General features: G+C 38.7%; 1 protein-coding gene across 4 annotated transcripts in view; it reads right to left on the bottom strand.

The window, feature by feature from the left end:
- Ccser2 (coiled-coil serine rich protein 2) overlaps window positions 1-24,283 on the bottom strand; it is a 110,184-nt gene that overhangs the window by 75,936 nt on the left and 9,965 nt on the right. For all 4 annotated transcript variants that reach the window (XM_057769255.1, XM_057769258.1, XM_057769256.1 and 1 more), the window contains exons 2-3: window positions 9,529-10,981; window positions 8,148-8,344 (exon numbers count right to left, since the gene is read on the bottom strand). In XM_057769255.1, the coding sequence (XP_057625238.1) occupies window positions 8,148-8,344; window positions 9,529-10,942 (1,611 nt within the window). In that variant the 5' untranslated portion in view covers window positions 10,943-10,981. The remainder of the gene's footprint in view (window positions 1-8,147; window positions 8,345-9,528; window positions 10,982-24,283) is intronic.

Consider the following 24,283-nt stretch of genomic DNA (forward strand, 5'->3'; position numbering starts at 1 on the left):
GGAGTCCCACAAGAAGACCAAGCTACAAAACTGTAACATGTATGCAGAGTGTCCAGGTGAGTCCCATGCATGCTCCTAGCAACAGTGGATACGTAGCCTGAACCGGTCATCTCCTATGATCAGACTGATGGCTGACCCAACTGTCAGCAGAATGGCTTCAACCAGAACTGATGGAGGCAAATACAGAGACCCACAGCCAAACATTAGGCAGAGTTCCTTGCTTTAAAAGTAATAATAGCAAAAAGTAAATCTAATCTTATTGAAACATGACAGTAAAGTTAAACCCCTGGCACTCTATCTCTAGAAAACACTAGTGGAAAAACCTGCTTAGGAGAAAAGTCAGGGAGAGCTGTGGCTGTTTGGGTAAAAGACAGCACCTACAAACTTCTTAGTCCTAGTGAACCCTCTCATTATCACACCTTCTTTTTAAACTAAGGAAGCAACAGCAAATCGCCAAGCATTTTGGATTAGAATGGATTTTTTTGTATGATGATAGATTCTTATGGTCATAAAGGTACACTTAGGTGAACAAAAATTAAATTAGAGATGTATGACTAAAACTGTAAACTGCTAATCTTATAAAACTAATAACTTTTAATAAGCTGCTAAAAGACATTCAAGACATGCAAATTAATGGTCAATCACCCTATAAATAATCAAATCTTTAATATGCTTAAAACTAAGTTTGTAGTCATACATATATGATTCACTTAAAAAGACAGGCTTTGCTCTTCTATATATGTTTTCAAGGCTAAGCCTAAAACAAGTAACTAAAAACAAATTTTGTTTAAAATAAGACATACTTAATAGATGGTTGCCTGGTCAAATTATGCATCTATCCAATTACACACTAGTAACATCAGCAAAATAAGGAGGTTTATATTGTCTTTAGTGATAAAACTTCATTTTTCAATTAATATTTTTGTACAACATAACAAAAATTTAAAAATAACAACTTAAATATACTTGGGATGGATTGAAAGGGAAAATAAGAAAAACTGAAAACATGAAGTTTTTAGAATATATTTTCTGGGCAGACTAGAAAGATGGCTCAATGGTTAAGAGCACTGGCTACTCTTCTAGAGGACAGGGGTTCGATTCCCAGCACCCATTTGCCATCTCACAACTGTCTTAATTCCAGTTCCAGGGGATCCAACACCCTCACACAGACAAATGTGTCCATAACAGAAAGAAAAAGTATTTTTAAAAGAGTATTTTTCCTAGATAATATGGTGAAAAAATGCAAACATAATTATATGTTTCTTAAATCCCCTTGGAGGCCAAAAGGAGTTTAACCAAATAGACATCCAGAACGAATTAGTTTATTTTGAAGTTTTCCACCTACAATTACTTTGGATAAGGCCTACGAGTCTGTTACACCCAACTGTCTTCAGAATGTAGTAAGAACTGAAGTCTTTGAGTAAGTTCCTTTTCCATGGAACTGTTATGCTTTGACATTGCTCACACTTTTATCTCACATACAGTATCAGCTGAATAGATGCTTTCAGGCTTGGCATGGAAAAATCCAACTGTTTTCTACTTCCGACTTTCTTTGATTATTTCTTAGGTAAGTTCAAATCCGTAAAACGTAATGAGTATTGCTAACTAAATGAATTTTATATGTTTTTTTTAGTTTTATGCTATCCCTTGTTCTGAAAAAGATCAGACTCTGGCAAAGGAGAAAGTTAAAGGAGTCTCATGAGAGCCTATCCTCTATTAAAGGCAAATTTCATACATTATTCCAGGTTTCTCACACATAATTAATAGTGGATGAACATCAGCTTGATATCAGAAAGTATGGCTGTCTATGCCCTGGACATTCTCTGCTGTCAGGTATGTAAAGATCTGTGCTCAAAGTACAATATAGGAATGCACAATATCTCTCCCTAACTAGTCAGCTATATAGAACACAGCCCCAGGCATGGCATGGCATAAGGCCCTGGAAACTTCACTAAAACAACATAGTATCTTCTCTGGAACTTAACTTTGTCAAATAGTTCTGTTGTGGAATATTTAAGATATGTTACATTTGTTTATGCTATGGAATATTTGTTTAATGATGCAAAGATATGTTGCATTTGTTTAACTCTGTGAAGCTATGCTGTGTTGCCTGCCTAAAACACCTGATTGGTTTAATAAATAGCTAAATGGTCAATAGCTACGCAGGAGAGAGAAGCATGCAGGCTGCCAGACAGAGAGGATAAATAAGACAAGAAATCTAGACTTGAAGAAAGAAGAGCTAGAAGTGAGAAAAGGAATAGAGAATGCCATCAAGGGCCAGCCACCCAGCCACAAAATCATCCACAGAGAATGAAGGGAAGAAAGACATATAGAATAAAAAAATAAATAAAAGGTAAGGTAAAAATGCCAGAGGCAAAACATAGAAGAGAAATGGTTTAAGTTAGAAAAGCTGGCTAGAAAAGCTGGTTATAAAGCTAAGGCCAAGCATTCATGTGTTTATTTGGGAGATGAGTGGCAGAGCCCCAAAGAGTAAAAAAACAAAACAGGAGACACTCCCCCCTCAAAAAAAAAAACCACAACTACATAACTCTTTATACATTTCCTTTCTAGGATTCTCTTACAGTTAAATATTAATAATGGTGCTGTTAATGCTAGTAAATGATCTGTAAAAATTTGTTACAGGGTGAAAAAACCATTCTATTGTGTTTCCTCAAATTCTACAGTCAAATTTGTTTGTTTCTCCTGTTTTAGAACAAATATTATTGTCATTGACTGTCTATTCCTTTCATGCTTTAGATATTATTTCCCATCTTTCTGTGGTGCTTCCCAGCAGGCTGAAAGGGAAACAGAACTGCACAAAAGCACAGTAGCACCCTTAAAGTTAAAGGGAGGAGAAAATCACTGGGGAATGATTAGTGGGACTTCTTGTAGGGAGTTTAGGAAGGCCTAGTGGATGTGTAAGGAGCAGAGTGAATGTCCTGAGTGAATGTGTGCCATGCCAAGGACCCCAATACCTTAAAGGGTGCATAAGAACTGCCAATCTTCCTCTGGCCCACGTGTGGATGTTCCCAATGTAGACAGAAACTATCAACCACAGCTTCTGCTTCTGGGATTGACTGCAGTCTGAGACTGCTCCCCTACAAAGACCTTCTACAATTAATTAAAATCACTTCCTTGTTCAGGCACTTACTATAAACCCATCTCCTTATGCAGCTGTAAACAGTAAACCCACCTCATCAATTCAGATGAATAAAATAAAGGCACTAAATTTGCAGGTTGCTGATGCTCCTGCTGCCCTTGAAGCATTTCCACCAGAGTGAGCACAGTACAGCTGGTCCCAGTGTTCCTGTGTGCCTGTCTTTTCTTCATTCCCTTCTTGTCCCGGTCACGTCAATTCCTGAAGCCATGCAGCAGCACATGGCAACTAACTGTAGCTGTCAATCATATAGTAGGTTGTGGCCTCAGCAATAAGCCGGAGCCAAGTTGTACTTCACTGCACTTTAAGCCTTTCAAAAATTTACTTTAATTTCTACAGGTTTGCGATACTTTCACAGTGGATGATAGATTTTAGTTAACACATGCTTAATAAGCTGAAATATTAATGCATTAGTAGCATAGCTGTGATGTATATAGTGGCTGTCATAGTGGTATTAACGACTAGCACTTTGATATGCAAAGACAGAAGATGATATAAGTATCTATCTAAATTACAAAAAGAAATGTGCTCTAAGATGGCTGCTATAGCAATTTATAATTGCAAAGTATTAGAAATAATCCCGATAATCATTCTTACTAGAATGACTGAATAAATATGTATCAACAAAAAATGTAGCACGAGTTACCATGAAAAACTGAAAATTTATCCCTGAAATGATACTAAATACTTTAAGCAAATCAAGACATAAAGAAAGCCTAAAGTTAAATACAGACAGTAGCTAATGAACCTTAACATTATGTCAAATTGCTAACTACCAAGGATAGGTTGAGAACTTAAAAAAAAAAATGAAAAGTAGAATTTAACCTATAAACTGTTAAGAATAAAGCTGAAAAGAAAGGTGTGATCCATACATGCATGCATATAGTTAAATTTATAGCACACACTACGATCCTAGTATGTATACATGTTATGGTATAGGTTTCTTAGCTGAGAAGAGTTAAAAAGAAAAAAAAATGAAAGACTACAATGGACTCTGTGCTAAAGGGTAGAGTTGAAGGCACCACTATGAACACTAAATAACAGATATTACACACAATTCCCACCTACTTTTAGAATGATACTTAAAAATCAATGACATGCAAAAAGCCCATCTAGTCATTAGTTTGGGTTCCTAAATCTATTTCTAGAAGTGGATATTTTACAAAACAAACCTAAAGCCTTCTGGTGCCAAAACAAGTAATGTTCAGAAGTAAGGAGGCATTCAGAAACATACAGAAGCTGGCATGAAGGAACTATTAGCAAAATCAATCTGAATAACAATACTGCTGACATACAGAGTAACACCTATCCGTCCATAGTGACATGGATCACCTTAACCAGACAAGAAATAGAGATAGCTCTACTTTTTATTATTCCAATTAAAAAGCATCAACAGACCTAACACTGGAAAAGATGAATGTCTGCACATTCTCAAAGTAGCTGTACAAAATAAAGAGAAACAAATTTGCATTTGAAAAGTTTGGTGGGTATTATTTCAATCATCTGAACAAAGTATTATCAACAGAAGTATCAAATCAGGGAACAGCCAGAGGGATGAAGATGAGTTTGAAATTCCCATTTACCTATTTTAAGACTGTCTCAACTTTCTGAAAGCCGTCCCTCACCTTCCCATCTACACTGGCATGATGACATTTCTAGTTACTGGCAGCTTGCTATTATGACACGTGATGCCTTAGAAACTCACTTGCTAAAGATGTTACGTCACAATATGCATGGAAAATACTAAACAGCAATAAACAGTAGCTGCAGTTTAGAAGTTTCTATTTACTTTTTAATTGAATGGCAATCCTTATGGGGCCTTTCATGGTATTCACTTCAATAAAGATTAAACTGAGTCCTTAGAACCTAAAACCGAAATGAGCAATGAGGAAAAATAAAGTACCAACCATATTCAAAAGAAGAAGCAGGAAGTAGAAGGGAAAGTGACCAGACTGACTGAAGTAAATGAGAGGAGGTTGTAGAAAATGAAAACCAGAGGGCAGATTCCATATTACAAGGAGTGGGAAGCCGACAGAGAGGCAACAAGTCTAACCAGCAACTCCGGGTGATCTGGCAGAACTAAGAGAATCAGAAATAATACTTGCAACTTCTAAATCTGAGAGGTGATGTTTCCATCTGTACGATCAATCCAGCGTGAAATTCCTCACTTCCTAAATATCTTAGTGTTAGCACACGGGTCATCACAATGCTGTAGTGCTCCTGTTTAATAACCTTGGCATCACAGCAAAGAGAGTCCCACACAATAAAACAAACAAGCTACAACTCATTAAAAGAAGCCAGACACAAAATAATATGTGCCCAGCTCCATTTATATACAGTTTAAGAACAGTATCATTAATCTACAGTGACAGAAGAACTATTCCAGCATCCTTTCCTCTCTTTCTCGTGGTAAGAAGTAACTTTTCTCTGGAATAAGAGGATCAATAAAAGGAACAGAAAAGAATTTTTTGAGGTGACAGAATATTCCCCATAACCATCTGGACAAGGCCACAAAAAGTCCATGGGCTGTTTGTGCTTTACTGAATGTAAATTATACACAAGTACTACTAAGCATGTAAACCAACAGCCAAATTCCAGCTAGTTACTGTTTCCAAAGTGCTGGTCTGAAAGTTCTCTGTTTATCCTTGACAACATAAGAACTTGCACCAAGTGTCCTTAGCACTCTTTTACTTCAAATACAAAGTCTTGCTCTAAAAGCAGGATCAGCTGAAGGAAACAGGAGCTGACTGGGGATGCAGCCCAGTGCTGCAGTACTGACACAGCATGCACAGACCCTGGGCTAAATTCACAACAGGGCAGTGGGCACTCTCCTCTAACCTGCATCAGTAGTGACAACCTGCGTACAATCTAGAGACACTTCACTTATATTCACTGGGACTGGAGTTAACATTGTTGTAAGGTCCAAGAACAGAGAGAACACGCTAAAGCTCATTTGGAGTTAAGTTACAAGAATTAACAGGAATTATTTTAGCAAAGAAAAGGAAAATGGAAAATCAGAAAGAGGAAGACAATGTAAGTAAAAATAGTAAGATGTCAGAGTGAAGTACACCAAAAACGCAAAAGCAAACTCTTTGGTTAAAAGAAAAAGACAAAATTCTTCTTAAATAATTTGCTAAGGATCAAGAAAGTTTACTGTAAAAGGAAGGGAAATAAACAAATAAACTGGCAAAGTATACTGATAACTGAACAAAAAGAGGGAAAACAAAATGCATCGGCCGAAACAGAGCATCTCAACGAAGACCAAACAATTAAGAGATGTATCATAAAGGCAAGAAAGTTGAAAATGGTCAAAGCAAAAACTATGAACTTCCATCAAAAACAGTGAAGCTACTATCAAAGAACTTAACATGCTTTGCCGATACATCCATCCTTTCTCAGACTGTCTTCCCCTTGAATCAATAAAGAAAAATATTAAAATTGGGCAAGGCGATGTAGACTTTTAAGTCCAGCACTTATGAGGCAGAGGCAAGCAGATCCCTGTGAATCTGAAGTCAGCCTGGTCTATACATAGAGTTCTGGGACAGACATGCCTCATAGTGAAACCCAGACTCAAAACGAAGCAGAGAGAAAAATCAGAAGCCACCATCTTGTTCTACAGTACAGTAAAGACTTGCTGCTTCCAATCGTTATTCTCAAGTGCAGTAAAGAAGACAAGCACTCGCGGATTTTAACACCAAAGTCATCCATGTACATTCTAAACTCTGCAAAGAGGGCCTTCTGTCAGTTATAAAAATGAACCTTAAAAACAGCCTAAGTGACCTACGACTGCCTTCTAAAGGACAAAATGTTGATAAGAACCTCAATCATACATTTAAAAGCTCTATTAATAAAGAACATAGTGAAGTCTTAAACTGTAACTTTGACCTAAACAGAGAAAGATACTCTGTAAATTATATATACAAACAAAGGCTTCCTTATGTATGTAAAACTTAAAAATCTCTTGGGAAATATCTGTTTTCTTCATGTCACAGGCTTATATGAATATAGAAAGTCATGCTGCCTAAAAAGACAATTAGAATGCTGTACATCTACAAACCAATTTGATTGTATGAGGATTTCTATTTTATGACCTAAATAATTACATTGAGCCATTTTAAATACACCAATTACATTTTATTCATGTGTCATTATCCATGTGACTTGTAATGTCTTATAAAAGAGTCATGCATTATTACCAACAGCTCTTCTAGTTCCCTCTTTCCAGAAACAGAGATTATATTTCCTATTCCCTGAGTATTTATGTGGGACCGTAGACAAGCTCTGATGATCAGGTTATGAGTGAAAGCACCCAGTGCCACTTGCAGGCCAAATTAAATACTGCAAGACTATGACTGAAGATACTGCCTTCTTCTATTACAGGAAGAAGGGGCTTCAAAGACAAGGTCAAGCTCAAGGCCAAAGCAGCTTAGGTCACTAAACACGACTGTCCCAGAGACTGTCCAGACCTACAACAGACTTTGCAGAAACAAAGGCCAAAACCTTCCCTTATATTAAACCACACTGAGTTGGTGGTAGAATGGTAGCCCATCAACACAACCTAACACAGGGTTTGCCAACAGCTAATTCCTGGTCACAGAGCAACATCTCCACCCTCTCTGTGAAATGCTGCTGTTAAGCACCATCCCTCACCTCCCTTCACGAGTGGCACTTCTCAATACAGCAACTAAAAAATGTCTACAGGCCATGCATGCCCTTCACCTCCTTGAAAGCCATCTTCTTAGGTTAACCTGACCAATGCAGTAAGCAACAAATGCCTGGATGTATTTAGTGTGTGTGTGTACACTAAAAAAATGTAACATACACTTGATGTTTTAGTTACACATTTTAGAAGCCATTAGCAGACAGGTACAAATTCCTATTCTCAAAGAAGAAAGCTGATTTCTAGGTTTAAAGTATTTATCAGTGTCATGTGTCCCTGTATAACAGAATACGAATAAAACTCCAAAAGGGCGCACAAATCCATACATACTATGCTGTTCATTTCAGAGGACTCATAGCTGCCAACAGGATGGACACTCCCAATGGGTTCCAGGCCCTCTTCGTCCCACATGTACGTTCCATCAGAGCTGTCAGATGGAGAGAGTTCAAATGAAGATCCAGCTCTGTAATCCGTATCTGGTGAAACCAAGTTATTCCCAGAGGTGTGCTTTGCACATTCACTCCTGTCTTCAAATGATTTTAAAAGAAAGAAAAAAATAGGAATTTACAAAACGATCATTTCTCATTTCTAAAATATAAGCTCTAATAATCCAATGTATCATAACAGCATTTTGTTCAAAAACCCAAACTGTAGCTTGCTTCTAAATTCCAAATAAATGTAACAAAAAAGGAGGCAGAGTTTTAAAAATAAGCTGCTAAACATTCTGTAGCAAACATAAAACTCACTCTGCAACATTTCTTACATCCTCATTCCTTTAATATTTCCCACAATATTTATTTTATTTTGGTTTGGTTTGGTTTTGGTTTTTCGAGATAGGGTTTCTCTGTAGCTTTGGGGCCTGTCCTGGAACTAGCTCTTGTAGACCACAGTGGTCTTGAACTCACAGAGATCCACCTGCCTCTGCCTCCCAAGTGCTGAAATTAAAGGTGTGCACCGCCACAGCCTGGCAAAATACTGAATTTTGATCACTGTTCAGGAAATCCTCTCCCTCTCTGTAAACTATTTAGCCTTACAGATGCATTCTTAACAGGAAAAAGAGTGATCTAGTCATCTTCTGTTTTAGAAGAGCTGCGGTTTAGTGCATAACTATAGTCAGTCCCTTGACTAGGCATGCTTTTGTACACTCCCTTCAGTGTTCATGTCTCAGGATAGTCGAACAAATAACCTTCATCCCACACTTAGTACCAACATAGCCAAGTCTAAGAAGAAATGCTTAATAGGTACTCTCTCTCCTCAGTAATGAAAGTAAACAATGATTCACTGAAGTTAAGGACTGCTAACCAAAAATGATCCCTAGGATAGAAAAGTATTCAACAGAACACAGTCTGTCCTCTGACTGGTATCTGCTATGGCTTTGCTCTTAGCGGAGTGCAATGATGGCTATAGTGAATGGTCCTGTTTAACAGGGCAGGGAAGACCATCAGGAAAGCACAGCCCATACCACATAGGAATCAGCCTGAAGAAAACAGCCCCCAAAAGAACAAAGTTTGGAGAGTTTGGACTGATTCTATCCTAGACAAGGTAAAAACAGGATCAAAACAAGCCACAAGGCTGATATCCTGCTCCATTTTATCTAGACTAGTCTTCTCAGTGAAATAGCATCTTGGAAACTATCAGAAGACAACCCCAAATGTGAGCTGTGCTATGATCGCTAAGAGAAAGTACATGAATTAAGGATATTCATACTTACCAGAGACACTTATATCAATCCATTCATCAGTTTTACTGAAGGTCTGTTCATTTTCCTTAGGAGAATCCAATCTATCCTTTGATGGTCCATTCTCATGCTTTTCTTCTTTGAGTGTGATCTCCTCTGGAGTTATCCTAGTTCTGTTGGAGTCCTCTAGGTCTATAAAGTCATCACTGAAATCCTCACTTATATCATTCTTATCAGAAGATGACAACGATGACAAGGAAATATCATCCACGTCATCACTCAGGTACTGCATTTTAGAATCATGCTTCACGGTCTGATCATTGTCTGTTCGATAGCTTTCATTTTCAACAAGTTCATGGTCCTTGTCAGTAGAGCCATCCTTTGCCAAAACTATAGCTTCTTCCTCAACACACATGTCAGCAGGTGAATTTTTATTACTATCAACTGTCACAGTCCCAGAAAATTGAGGTCGGCTAGATTTCAGTAGAGAGGGATGAACCATCCTATAACCCAACGTGGAAGATACACCTGGGCCATTGGATAAAGCCAATTTCTTTGCGCCAGCAGCATAAGGCCTATTAAAGCCAAACCCCAAGTGTTCATTCCCATTGAGTACTTCTGACTGCCGAGAATTTCTCATCAGCATACCTGACCGGAGAGGCACTCGAACGGGTAGCTGTTGGTTCTGATAAGGCTTTGTCAGGTCTACAGCTCTGTTGAAGGAATGTGATCTGGTTATAGACGAAGGCGGAAGGAATGAATTCTGAATGGAATGTGAAAAACTTTGTGACCTTACCATTTTTTCACAAGTAATAGATTTAGAATTGTCTGGGGACTGTGCCAAACTTTCTCCAGAACTGCTCCTGGTGGTACAGGAGTTCACTCTTGGCTTCTGCATGTTACCAGGTGACCGGTTCCTATAAAATGTATTTAAATGTGACTTGGCATTGACTGAAGAATATGAAGTCCTTCCTAGAAATGTGCCTTTGGTGAATTTACCCAAATTAGATGGTCCAGAAAACGATTTTGGACTTAACTCCTCTGTAGATGACAAAAACATGGTAGATGGTCTTGCTAATTTGGACGTCAACACAGAAGCACTTCTCAAACCTCCTTTTACCCCATCCCCATCAAGCGTCCCTGGAGCAGATGCATGTTGCTCAGGGTCAATTAGTTTATCGTGTGCGCTTTGAATACTATTAAGTTCTGCTGTAGTTTGTGAACCAAGTTGGTATTTATTTGCTTGTCTCCAATTAAATGAGTGAGACAATGAACAATCAGAGCCATTATTTTTGATGTAACTTTTGACACTACTGCTCTTGGAAGCCCCTAATAAAGCCACAGTGGCCCCATTTGACACTGGCTGCAGAGTACTTCTCACAGATTTCGTTCCATATTTTGGCAGCTTGGAACCCAAAAACGTCTTGATTTGTGTTTTTTCTTCCATGAGCTATAAGATGCATTTGTTCTTAAAACTTGACAGAATCTGTGGGGAGAAAGAAAGGAAATGTCGCTAAATAAGTATAATTACACAGATATATAAATATGTATTTATTAATTATATGCAGAAAATTATCCATGATTCCTATATAAAGTAAGCAAAATGTAAAAAATAAATTTAATCTTGAAATTTTTAATAAATATAGTACATCAAGACTGAAAAGAATAAAGTGTTTTGTCGACCTGTTCCTAGTAGTGGCTACTTTGAGACATCAGTGTACTAAAAAGACTGAATTCAAATTAGATTCTGCAGTAGAGTCAAGATCAAGCAGCCATGTTTGCCCTACATATCACAAGAAACAGTTACAACACCCATGACAGACAACTGCTTTTTCTCATTTTTGATAATGGGCTTTATCACAAAATATGCTTCCATACTCACACTTTTAGAACTGCTGTAAGGAAATTGGTAATGAGAGTGCAGCACATGTAATGGTCATTTTCCAATTGCTAAATAACACATAATAAAGACTCCATCATGTAGTGTCAGGGAAGAGACTAGAGTACCTCTTGTCTGCAGAAGCAGACTGAGGAGACAATGCTAGCCTTTTACTGCTCCATCCTTATTTTCCTGTCTAAAATAAGCACGATACATGTTGTTTTCCAGCAGCTTCTAAAGAGGTGCTCAAAACCAGACACATAAAGTGCTTCAGGGTCTACCAACTGAGAAGGGGAAATATTAGACTCTCAATGTAATGTTTCCTGCAATAATATTATGGAGTTTTAAATGTACAAATATTTGCAGAACAAACGATCTGTAGTCTTAGAATGAAATTATTTTGGTGCCTCATGTCAATTTCCTAAACCTGCGTATCTGTGTGAACCCTGCTGTTTTCACTGGTAGTAGATCTTCTGTCCGAATGCTCCAGAAACTTTCTCCTACATTTCCTTATAGCTCTGAAATAAAAAAGCATTGTGATTCTGCCTCGGTTCAAGAGTCATGCTGCCTTTGATGTACTTTACCTGGTATATCTTTAGAATGCAATCACTAACAATTTTAAAAAGCTCATGTTGGCTACATCTCTAATGATATAATCTGTGAATAATAAATACTGTTCTGAGCTTTAATGGGGAACTAAGAATGGCTGGCACAGAGCTTGGAAATGTCTGAGATACCCTGAGTTGATTTCTATATTTTTTAAGTTATATATATTACCGAATTGGCATGACACATTTGAAAAAATTTTCAAAACTATATAAGCTCTTTTTGAAAGACTAGTAAATAAAAACTTCTTGGTTGAGAAGAAGTCTGCAGCTGGATAAGAACTAGGAAGTAGGAGCAAATATCCCTGGCATGTACATAAGTACCATGTTTATCACTTTATCACTAATTACTAAGTTAATTACAGGATGACAGTTTTTTCCCATCTTGTGGTGTAGGAGGTCCTTCTGTGTATGTGTTGCTTTCATTGGTTAATCAATAAAGAAACTGCTTGGCCTGATAGGGCAGAACTTAAGTAGGGGGAGAAGACAGAACTGAATTCTGGGAGGAAGAAAGCAGAGTGAGAGAACCGCCATGGAGACGCCATGTCAGACATGCTAAATCTTTCCTGGTAAGCCACGACCTAGTGGTGAACACAGACTAGTAGAAATGGGTTAAATCAAGATGTGAGAGTTAGCCAATAAGAGGCTAGAGATAATGAGCCAAGCAGTAACTTAATGAATACAGTTTTTGTGTGATTATTTTTAGTGTAAGATAGCTGGGCAGCCAGGACGAAAAGTAGTCCCTCCCTCCATCAACAATCTTGCATAGCTAATTCAAGTCTAAAAAATTAAATAATATTCATAAACCACCAAAGATGATTTGAATTAACTTCTGATTTCAGGGTCAGTACAGACTGCCTTCAATGACAAAGGAATGAACTATACTGGGAGGCATACCTTCAGTGCAGGACAAGCGTGAAGGAAGGAGAAGCCTGAAGACTACAGAGCCAGGGTGTTAGGTTTTTCAGGAGAACAATCAAGCCTGCCCCTTTGCAAACTCTTTCCATATCCATTACATTATCCTCTTAGAAGCCACCCATGTACCTTCTTTATTTAGTACTGCAAGTAGCTTTTCAGGTTACAAATTGCCTGAATTTTAGGGATTTAATAAGCAAAATTATGCTACTTAGTCTAGGGGCCATTAACTGAACAAAGTTAACAACTAAGCAGGCATAAGCAGTCATGTCTGAAACTCGTTTTCACATTCAGATTCTACACCATAATTTTAAGTGATTTGCTGGTTTGTTTTTTTAATTTGTATTATTCAGTTGCTTTCCCTCACATCCTTTTTGCCCAGTTTTTTCTGGCTGTCCTATGCAACATAAGCTGATTCAAATGCTTGATTATGATGACTGAGTAAGAAAGGAAGCCTTCAAAGATTTAAAAGTGTACATTTCATTTTAGGCTCTTCATGGTTTTAAAAAGAATACAAAGCCCAAGTATTATTACATCAGCTTGAACTTTTCTTCCTACTACAATATAGTTTTTAGTCAAATGGAACCAAGTTAGGTTCTGGGAATTTGTGATTTAGGAACATGCACCATCTTAGTCAATGTAAAGTCAAAGTGTGTTACTTGCTGTATTTTGAATTGAGAGGGCAGCAAGAATACTGGCATAGGAAGTGGAATCAGAAGTTTTCCTGCCCAGTCAATGGGCATATGACCTCCCAGGTGTTACCAGGGTTCAGGTGTGCCAACTATGGAGCATGCAAATTTCATTAATATGTTATAGGCTAGGAAAGAATCAGGAGCCACTGAGGGAATAATATTCAAGCCTATTATCTTTGCATTACCTGAAAAAGGTGGTATGCAGGCATGACAAATAAATGCTGACTTTATATACACTGGTGCTTGCCAAATCTCAACATGCAACAGTTTAATATTGTCGTCTATATCAGGCTTGCTAGAACGAAGTTCCCTAAACTTAATTAAATAAGCAGTTAAGAGCAAGGCCAGTTAAGAGCAGAGCCACAAAAAAATCAAGTATAGAAAAGAATAGTAACACGAGTGACTTTAACATGGATGGTAACTAGAATATGAATTCACTAGTGTCACACACACTCTGTAGATTCAACTTAATATATGTTACCCCACTAAGTTTGTTTTATATATATTTTAGATAAATACCTAAATAAGAAACATTGTGTAAACTGGGCAGTGGTGGTGCAGGCCTTTAATCCCAGCACTTGGGAGGCAGGTGGTTCTCTGAGTTTGAGGCCAGCCTGGTCTACAGAGTGAGTTCCAGGACAGTCAGCCCAAGGAAAAGATAGTGCTGTCTCCTTGTCTTTGCTTCTCCCTGACCAAGTGTGTCCATCCCAGCTTCTTAGCCTTCCAAACTAGACCTATGAGCGAGACTCTCCAAGAGCTTCCGAGCCTTCTGCAATGGACTGAAGCTGCTAAACCGTTCAGCTCTGTGGACTGAGCAGTTCCACACTTCCAAGCCTATCCAGCAAAAAAGCAATCATTGTTGAACTATGTAATTCTTATCATGGAATGCAACCTAATAAATACCTTTACAATGTATATACATTCAATTCATCCCATTTACCCAGAGAACCCTGCCAAATTTAGACAGAATACTTTACTTTCACAGAAAAATAAATTTTAGTAGCTCTGACAGGCTCCAACACAGTAAAAGAACACCTAGAGTGAAATCAATCCTGATATCCTGTTATGAATGAAAAGAAATACATAGAATCACATATGAAATGTTCTTGCCTCTAACAATCTGAAGCTACACAGGTCTCTAGACAAGTCACCTGCCAGTTTACAGGAAAGGTTAGGAACAGAAAAACTCTAAGCAACACAGGACATAACTAATTAAATCTAGACTGTGAAAATCTTCTATAGGAGACTCAAGTTTTTCCTTAACAGATGAAGAGGGATTGCTACAAGCTCAGAAGAAACAAATTAAGCAAATGGAATGTGCAGAACTCAAAGTGATCCCTAATTTAAACAAATTCCCGGTAAAAGATTTTTTTTTACACCATTCAGGAAAATTAAGACTGAGTTGGATCACACAAAAAGTAGGGAAAGAAAAGATTACTTTGCAGCCTAGTGACCACATGAGGGAACACTCAACTTCCCTTCAACAGTCTCTGCATGCCCATCATAGCACACACACTACCAAGCCAGAGGTAGCGGCTAAAGATAAGCATAGTTTATGTAAGCATATATAACTACTTACACTGGTGCTCAACAAAAGCTGCAAAAAATGGTGACCAGGTTAATCTGAGGTCACTCTCTGAATTCTCACTGGAAGTTTATACAATACATAATTTTTAACCTAATGCTATGGAAATTAGGAGTAATATGTCTTATTTTGTAGTTAAATAATCCCCAAATCCCCAAAAGCAAAGGAAGCAAGAAACTAAAGAAGCAAGAGCATTCTCTATGAATTCTACACATCTAAATTCTAACCCCTACAGGGAATAAAACATAGGCTGAAATTAAAATACATACCTAAAAATGTACATTGAACAACATTCTCTTTCCTGGCAGAATTACTAAAAACTTTCCAAAACACTAGTACAATGTTCCTCACATCACCACACATTTATTTTGCTATTTACTAGGCATCTTTGGTATGTCATTATTATACACAGTACACACATTAATGTCATATTCATAGAGAGAATGATATAGCAAAGAGTAGACATTATAGCACACACAATATAAATAATGTTATAAAAAAGAGATGTGGGGATATACACTGAAAACTAGATCCAGTGGAAGGATTATAGTATAGATAGTCATTAGCCCAAGTTTACTTCATCAACTCTTATGTATGATTTATTAGAGTGTTAAGATTCACCCAAATGTCTTTGCACGTATAATATGCTCATGCCCATATAATGCCATGATCCTTGGTGGCAGCACTTCTCACTTAGATCTGTATGGACTCAGAAGCAGCACAGACTTCGGACACCAACATGGATCCTGGACAGTCATGTGGCCTTTGGTGGCAACATGAGTCATGGACAATGACGAAGATATTGGTTGCATAAGGACCAAACATGGTCTTTGGCAGCAGCCCAAGCCCAGAAGTCATTGTAGCCCTAGCTGGCACCACAAATCACCCAGATTGGCATGATCCCACTGGGGGCATAGTCTTCAGACACTAACATGGTCACAGGTGGCAGCTCAGACTCCAGGCGTCCACATGGTCCTCAGAAGTATCAGGAGCCAGACATCAACAGAGACCCCCAGTGCTGTGTCAGGACCACGGCCCACAACATGGCCCTTGGCAGCAGCCCATGCCCAGCAATCACCACACACCTGGGTACAAGCAGGCCATCCATGTCAGCCCCTTCCTCACTGACCTCACCCCCTAAGATCTGCCTCTCTCCCCAGCACATAGATTGCCTCTTTCTCTCTTTCAACTCCCAACCCTGTACTCTCTCACCATAATGGTACCCAAACACTGGTTGATTTTTGTCTTCCCAAGCCAAAAGGCATGTCGTGGGGCTGTGGCTGACCTCCTCACGTGCCCCCAAACCTTAAAGGTAACTCTAACTGATTATACAGTAGAGGAGCTAAGTAACCTGTCCAAGTTAATATAGGAACTGATGGGGCAACAGAACCCAAGCCAGTGGCTCTCTCCATGAGCTAGAGCGGCAACTGAAACAGCTGTTTATACTTCTCCATGTTAACCAATCTTCTAAGAATCTCTTATTAATGTATACAAAATCTTCAAAACTACTGTATGAAATTAATATCTTTACTCTTAAAATGAAGATACTAAACACAGAAAGGCTAAGTAATTTCTATTAAATTAAAGGGCTGGAGAAGTGGCTTAGCAGTTGCGAGAATGTACTATTCTTCCAGAGGACTTGAGTTCAGTTTCCAGCATCTATGACAGATGACTTAAAACTGCCTATAACTCCACCTCCAAATCTGATGCCCTTTTCCAGCCTCTGCTTTCATGCTTGCAAACCCATACACAGACACATAATTAAACATTAAATAATTTTAAAATCAAATGATACATATATTGGAGGTGTATTAGAAAATATCACAGTGAGGAAACAGAAGTACCTTTGGACAATGAATTATAACATGGACAGAAATCATATTTCTTTTTATAGACAAGGTTTTACCGTGTAGTACTGGCTGGCCTTGATTTTACAAAGACTCTCTGCTCCACCCCCAAATCTGTATTATAAAACAACTTTTCTTCATGCAAACACACCTAAATATAGTGCCATGAAACATAAAAAAGCAGATGTCAACTATCACAAAGAGAACAAGAATTTGTCCCAATATAGTATACATAAAATACTTTTAGCCACCTCAAGAAATGAGATGGCAGCCGGGCGGTGGTGGCACACACCTTTAATCCCAGCACTGGGGAGGCAGAGGCAGGCGGATCTCTGTGAGTTCGAGACCAGCCTGGTCTACAAGAGCTAGTTCCAGGACAGGCTCTAAAACCACAGGGAAACCCTGTCTCGAAAAACCAAAAAAAAAAAAAAAAGAAAAGAAAAGAAAAAAGAAATGAGATGGCTAAGAAGTCAATAGTAGAAAATGAAAAACAACTTTCTAAATAGAAGCATGATATAAGGACACAACTTACACATGAACCATAACCAGCTGGTGTAAGAAAGTTCTGAAGCACACACTGGGGAAGAAAAACAAGTCAGCTTGACCCTCAGAAAGAAGTATGCAGCAAACAAAATATGGTGGCACCTGTGATCCCCAGAGATCTGGCCAGGGCAACCAGTTACATATGGACTTCTCCTTGGGTACTGAAAGTGATGAGACCAAGCAAATTATGCAGACCACAGTCACTGTCCTTGAAGAACAAGAGAGCTGGAAAGTTGGCTCAGAGCTAAGAGCACTTGCTGCTCTTCCCAGTACCCAAGTCAGCTGATTTTCCATCATTCCCACGTGAGGACACAGAGTGTGATCCCTGAGAAAGAGAGCTCTCACTGAACAGCTGATATGCAGGAAAATGATCATGGATTTTTCAAGCCCTATAACTATGAACAATAAATTTCCACTCATATAATTACTTGTCTAAAATATTTTGTTATAGCAACCCTATAACAAATTGGCAACTGTATCAACAGAATTTATTTTAAATAAACGTTTTTCATTTTGTGTTTTACATAAGGAAAATCAGCACAGACTCTAAGACAGTTACAGTTTCAGCAGCTTTACTAATGCTCAGTTGTTTCTTAAAAATAATTTTAATATCTGAAGCAGTCTTTTCTGAGTCCCTGCAACAAGAACTGCCTATAACATACAAAAGGGAATCACACACAGTAAAGCAAGCGTTTCAGTTACACATCTAGGTCTGTGCACACACCATGGGAAATCCTCCTGAGTCGCAGAGACAGTGTGGGAAGCCTGCACTATGAAGTCCAGGAGTCGTCCACACGGGCCCCACAGCCAAGCAGAGCACTTCCTGGGGGTGTGGAAAGTGACAAAAATGGCAGGCCGGGCTCTGTTCTACTGCAGACATCAATCCACAGAGCTGACTAGACACACTGTTCAAAGAACAACTAATTTCTATTCCACCAAAATTCTCCTTCAAAGTGTGCCCCTTTAAACATACTGAGAACTGTAAAACCTAAACACGTATGATATAAAACATTTTATATAAATTTCTAAATAACTGTTTCCTTTTAAGTATTCCTTAAAACATAGACCCAACAACCTACAAACTTTTCCAAAATCCAACTAACTAGATGACACTGCCACCTAATGGCCAATACAAAGAAATGACCGGCCGGCTGGCTTGTTCCACTTCGTATTTCTCAATCAACCTTTCGGATTTAGCTTCTCTAACCTCAAAAGGTTACACACCTAAATCACCATTACACCTGAGTTCACTCTCATGAATAATTTCATTCCACACAGTATTTTTTCCAGCATCACCCACAGACAATGTAAATGTTCTATGACTGTTCTATCCGATCCATACATCTGTCATGTCAATGAGACAGGTTCTACCAATGTAGGTCAGGCCTTGAAACCTACCTCAGCCTCCAAAGTGCTGGGATTCATTGTGTAACACCATGTCAAACAACTCTCCAATTTTAAAGTATTTTAATGTGCAATGTTACAAATCAGACAAATTATATGTAAGCTACTGTTGGTAATCAAATAAAAGTCTCCAGAAACTCAACAGCTTTTCTATCCCTACACCCAGGTTCCAGGATGATTTCAATGCTTTAACTTCATCTTGAGGGTGATGTGGAACTACGATGATGAACAGCGCTAACCACCTCTAATGAATCAGGACATTATGTCAATACCATTCAGGAACATGCAACAGTTGTATACGGAGTTTCTCTTGGTAATTAACCGACAGTAAACAGCTTCTCTTCAAGGTATTACTCAAGAATTAGCTTAAAATATTCCACACTGCCGGGCGGTGGTGGCGCACGCCTTTAATCCCAGCACTCGGGAGGCAGAGGCAGGCGGATCTCTGTGAGTTCGAGACCAGCCTGGTCTACAAGAGCTAGTTCCAGGACAGGCTCCAAAACCACAGAGAAACCCTGTCTCGAAAAACCAAAAACAAAAAACAAAAAAAAAAAAAAAAATATTCCACACTGAAGCTCACATTTCTGTCTCCTATCAGTCTCACAATCTTCTTACAGTTAATTAATCCTGACCTCACATTAGGGCACTAGAAACCAAGTTGTTATTTGCAAGCTCCTAGTATCTTTTCCATCCCACTACAGAGATAGCCTGCTGGGACTGGAGAGATGACTTAGAGCGCTCACTCCTTCAACAGTGGAACCAGGTCCATCTTCCCAGAATCCCCATCAGGCAGCTCACAACCTCCCTTAACTCCAGATTCAGGGCATCCAACACCCTCTGGTTTCTAAGAACACCTTCCACATGCACAGTGCACATAAACTCACACAGACACACACATAAATACATGAAATTAAAAATAACCTTTTTAATCCTGTTAAGATTGTTCCCAGCAATTCTCCCAATCGGAAATCAGATCCCATGCTTTTTTCTAATAATCTTAGCAAATAATATCCCTATTCCTGAAACAAAATTTCTCAGAAAAATAAATTATAACAGTGTATATATAGAGATGTTGAAAAGTAACCTTTTGTAGATAGAGAACACCTAGCCTTTGGCTCAAGTACTATTCTAGGGAGTCAACACAAAAATACTTTAGCTTTTGGTATTCTGCTATAACTAACACATTTCCTGAACACAAATTATACAGAAAACCAGAGACTAAGCAGATTTACTCTGAAAGGACATTTTACAGTAGTCTATTCAGAGACAGTCCAAGGAAATGGAGAAGAAACAGAACCATCAAAACTGAACAACTAATGACAAACGAGAGATCAGAGAACAAAGTCAGGGAGCTACTGAGTTGCCTGCATCAAACTTACCCAAGAAAGTAAATGACCACAGAATTAAAGGCCAATAAAGCAAATGAAAAGGGGGAAAGAGAACTGAGTGATGCCTCTGAAGGCAAGGGAAGAGAGGGTGCCATGAACTAGAAGGTTCACTGCAGATATGAGAAAGTAAAGGTAAGATAGTGGGCGGGAGAAAAGATGACTCAAATAATGGCAAAGGGGGGAGAATATAGCACACATTTAGAAGACAATGTAAAAAGCTTTGCTGGCTGGAAGGTTTACAGAGCAGAGCAGAGTCCAGGTAGTTTTGTTTGGGGACTTTATACTGTGAACAGAAGGAAGGGGGCAGATAACTTTTTTCCCCAAGAAAAACTGAAGATAAGGTATTTCCTAAACTGAATGACAAGATAATTAAGACCAAAGCTATTAAGAGGACTTAAAATTGTGTAAAACTAACAACAAAGACCTAAAAGTGGCAGGTGACAACAAAAGTAAAACCTAAGAAATATATGTGAAAGATACTCACTCCCCCAAGATGCCTGAGACATTATTGTGTAATGAGAAATACATAGCTGGTCTGAGCCCTGGGGTTCCTGGCTGACACAGCTCTTAAAGCCCCAGAATCTCCAGTGATGAGTACTTCCTCTGTGTGCTAATGGAAAGACAGTGTCCTTATATGACTTCAGGACTGGAGCTGAGTCACCAAAATGATGATCAGAAAGTTGAACTTTCAGCTTTTCCCTAAGTTTCCAGAGAGGGGCTAAAGGTCAAGCTGATCACCAAAGGCCAACAATATAATCAATTGTGCCCACATTATGACACCTCCATAAGAAAACAAGGGACACAGTTCACCAAGCTTCTGAAGTGCTGGACATGAAGAGCTGCCTAAGAGAGGTATGCCCAGAAAGAACATAAAGGCCACGAGCATCATCCACGTGCCTGCTCTAGCCATCTAACTATTCATCCAATCTTCTGTAATGGCTTTTATAACAACAATGAGCAAATAAAAAATTAAATAAACTCCAGGAGGAGTCAGGGAAAACCAGTTTATATAACCTGTCAGTCATAAGCAGAGGCCACAAAAGGCTGCCTGTCATGGGCATCTGAAGTAGGTCTTAGAAGGCTAAACCTTCACCTGGTGGGATCAGATACTGCCTGTAGGCAGACACTGTCAGACTTCAGGTAACTGCAGGAGACCTACACGCTGTCAAAGGTTGCGTTGAGTGGTGTATGGGAACCACACTTTGGTTGTTTCCTATCTCCCCACGGTCCCCTAGACGTCCCACTGTGATGCTTTACTATGGGTCACACATGGTACCACAATCATCTGCAGATGCAATCTTCTCTTATTCTGCCTCTCATTACTAGTACTAACAAGGCAAGACCACAGCAAGCTTCCAAAAATCTCTGGCAAATTCTAAATGAACACAGTAACTCTGTTAGAGGAGATTGCAGAGAAATCTAAGTGACCTATGAGATGGTGACAAGCACTAATGAAGCTGTTAGGAGGTAGATCATGTTTAAGGAAGGTTTTAAGACAGCCTGAATTTCACAGTGGAAGATGACTAAGGACAATCAATATCCTTAGAAACATGAAGGGGCAAGAGAATAAATATGAATGAGAACAGTCAAAGGAAAATCTCAAACACAAATATATCTGACATACATTATAAAATTCTCAGTAAATCTTACTATTTGCTGACAAGAATATTTAAATACAGAATTAGTTCCCTAAGGTTATTATGTATAACTCTGTCTTTAAGAATGTTATTTTAGCCAGAGATGGTTTAGCATGTACCAGCACTTTCTGTGCAAACCTGAACACCTGAATTCCATCCCTAGAACCCAGAGCCAAAGGAAAGAATCAGTATCAGAAGCCCTACATACACTCTGGCACATACTTGCCCACACTCCTCTCTCTCTCTCTCTCTCTCTCTCTCTCTCTCTCTCTCTCTCTCTCTCTTTTACACACACACACACACACACACACACAGAGTTATTTATATTGCTTATTTCAGTGTAGCACATACAAACTAAACTATATAAATGTCCAGCTAAATGTGTCATTTAAACTGGGTCAATATTGATATTTTACTTAGTCATAAGACTAATAAAACTCCACCGGGTATACTGGAGCAAACAGAGACCAGTCAGGAAAGCAAACTTTCCTGCAAAGACACCAGATGGTGTAATAAAGGTTAACATTGACTACATTGTGAGACCCTATCTCAAACAACAACAAAAAAAGGAAGCAATTTAATGAGTTATTAAGATGCTGAAGGAATGCTTAGAAAATGAGGAAGGACTAGCATTTGCAAAAGTCCATGGTCCATGTCCAGTGTCTCATTGTCCTGGAACCAGAACAGACAATAAGCAAAGGAGCTCACAGAAGATTTTCTGTATTTACCTTATAATCCTAAAATGAAAAGCATTAAATTCTCAAGAAAATGGTCCATTATCCCTAAAACATGTGTGGGCACAGAATGAATAAGAGGCATAAAAGAAGGCAAAGTAACTTCTGTAGACAAGGAGTCACAGAAGACTCAATAAATAGGACCTGATTAGATTCAGAAACCCTGAAGTCAAGAAAATAGGTCAGTGCTAAGGAGGAAGTGTGGAACCTGGCCCTGTGGAGAATACTAGGAAGCAACTGCAAAGCTGCTCCAGCAGAATGATGACCCCTTAAACAAAAAGAAACCACAGGAGGCTGCAAAGTGTTGAAACCCTGGACAGTTTGAGTTCATCATCCCAGGGATCATCTCAATAATCACAGGTGGTTATATATGTGTCAGGCATACTAGGAAAAAAGAGGTGGTGAAAAAAGTCATCCCGTTTTCCTCCAAAAAGTAGAGCATTTATTTATACATCAATTAAATTTTGTTGTTTTAATTTTTAATTTTACTTCTATTTTAAGAGATACCTCAGAGTAAAACCACCACATCAGATTACCAAATCTTTAGAATCTACAACAGAACAATGAGCAAAACGGCTGAAAAATAAAGTCAGTGAATATGAGGCTACCAAGCTCATTCACTATAATTATTAAAATATGATCACCTATGTATAGAAACTAAATTTTGAACTGATGAGAATCAACCCTCAATTAGAAAATAATGAAAGGGGTGGATTTGTCCATCCATCTCTCAGCTAAGTAGCGACTGTATTTATTTTGGGGGAAAAACAACAAGGACATATGCATTGACCTATGTTACAGTTTAGATATAAAATGTCCCTCACACTGGTAGACTCGTGTATTTGACTGCTTGGTCCCTACCAGTGGTGCTATTTTGAAAGGTTGCAGGTCTTTTGGAGATGATATCTAACTGAAGAAATGGCATGAGATACAGCCCAGCTGAGCTTCTAGCCCGAATTCATTTCCTAACTGGCACAATATGCCCTGCAGCCTCACACTTGGTGGGCATGCCTTTCCCACCACCATGATGAACTGTAACTTATTTTTTTATTTGCCTCTATGTATGTCTGTGAGGGTGTCGGATCTTCATGTTAGAGACCAGTTGTTAGCTGCCATGAGAATGCTGGGAATTGAACCCAAGTCCTCTCTCTGGAAGAACAGTCAGTGCTCTTAACCGCTGAGCCGTATCTCCAGCCCTCAACTGTACCTTTTCAAGCCATGAACCAAACTTAGTCCCTCTCTTAAGTGTTCTGTCAGGTAGTCTGTTACAGCGATGATAAAAGTCATGCAGGTTCGTTTCTCAGCCCTTCGGCTAAGACCAGGTGTGGTAATGATGGAGCTAGAGTGCTTAAATTAACTTCATAAGTGCCTCAAAGAAATGGCTCCTGTATTTTTCCTCTACTGGATCACTCCATTAGCTGAATATAACTTAAGTGCACATACAAATATATTATAAAATATCTACATTTTTAAAAATGAACCATTGCTTGATTCTAGATGTTTCCACTGCTACTTTTTCAAGTTCACTGATTAACAAATTCCTTTAAAAAAAACTATCT

The sequence above is a fragment of the Chionomys nivalis genome, chromosome 5 (genome assembly GCF_950005125.1).
Source record: "Chionomys nivalis chromosome 5, mChiNiv1.1, whole genome shotgun sequence".
In the NCBI taxonomy this organism is placed as follows: domain Eukaryota; kingdom Metazoa; phylum Chordata; class Mammalia; order Rodentia; family Cricetidae; genus Chionomys; species Chionomys nivalis.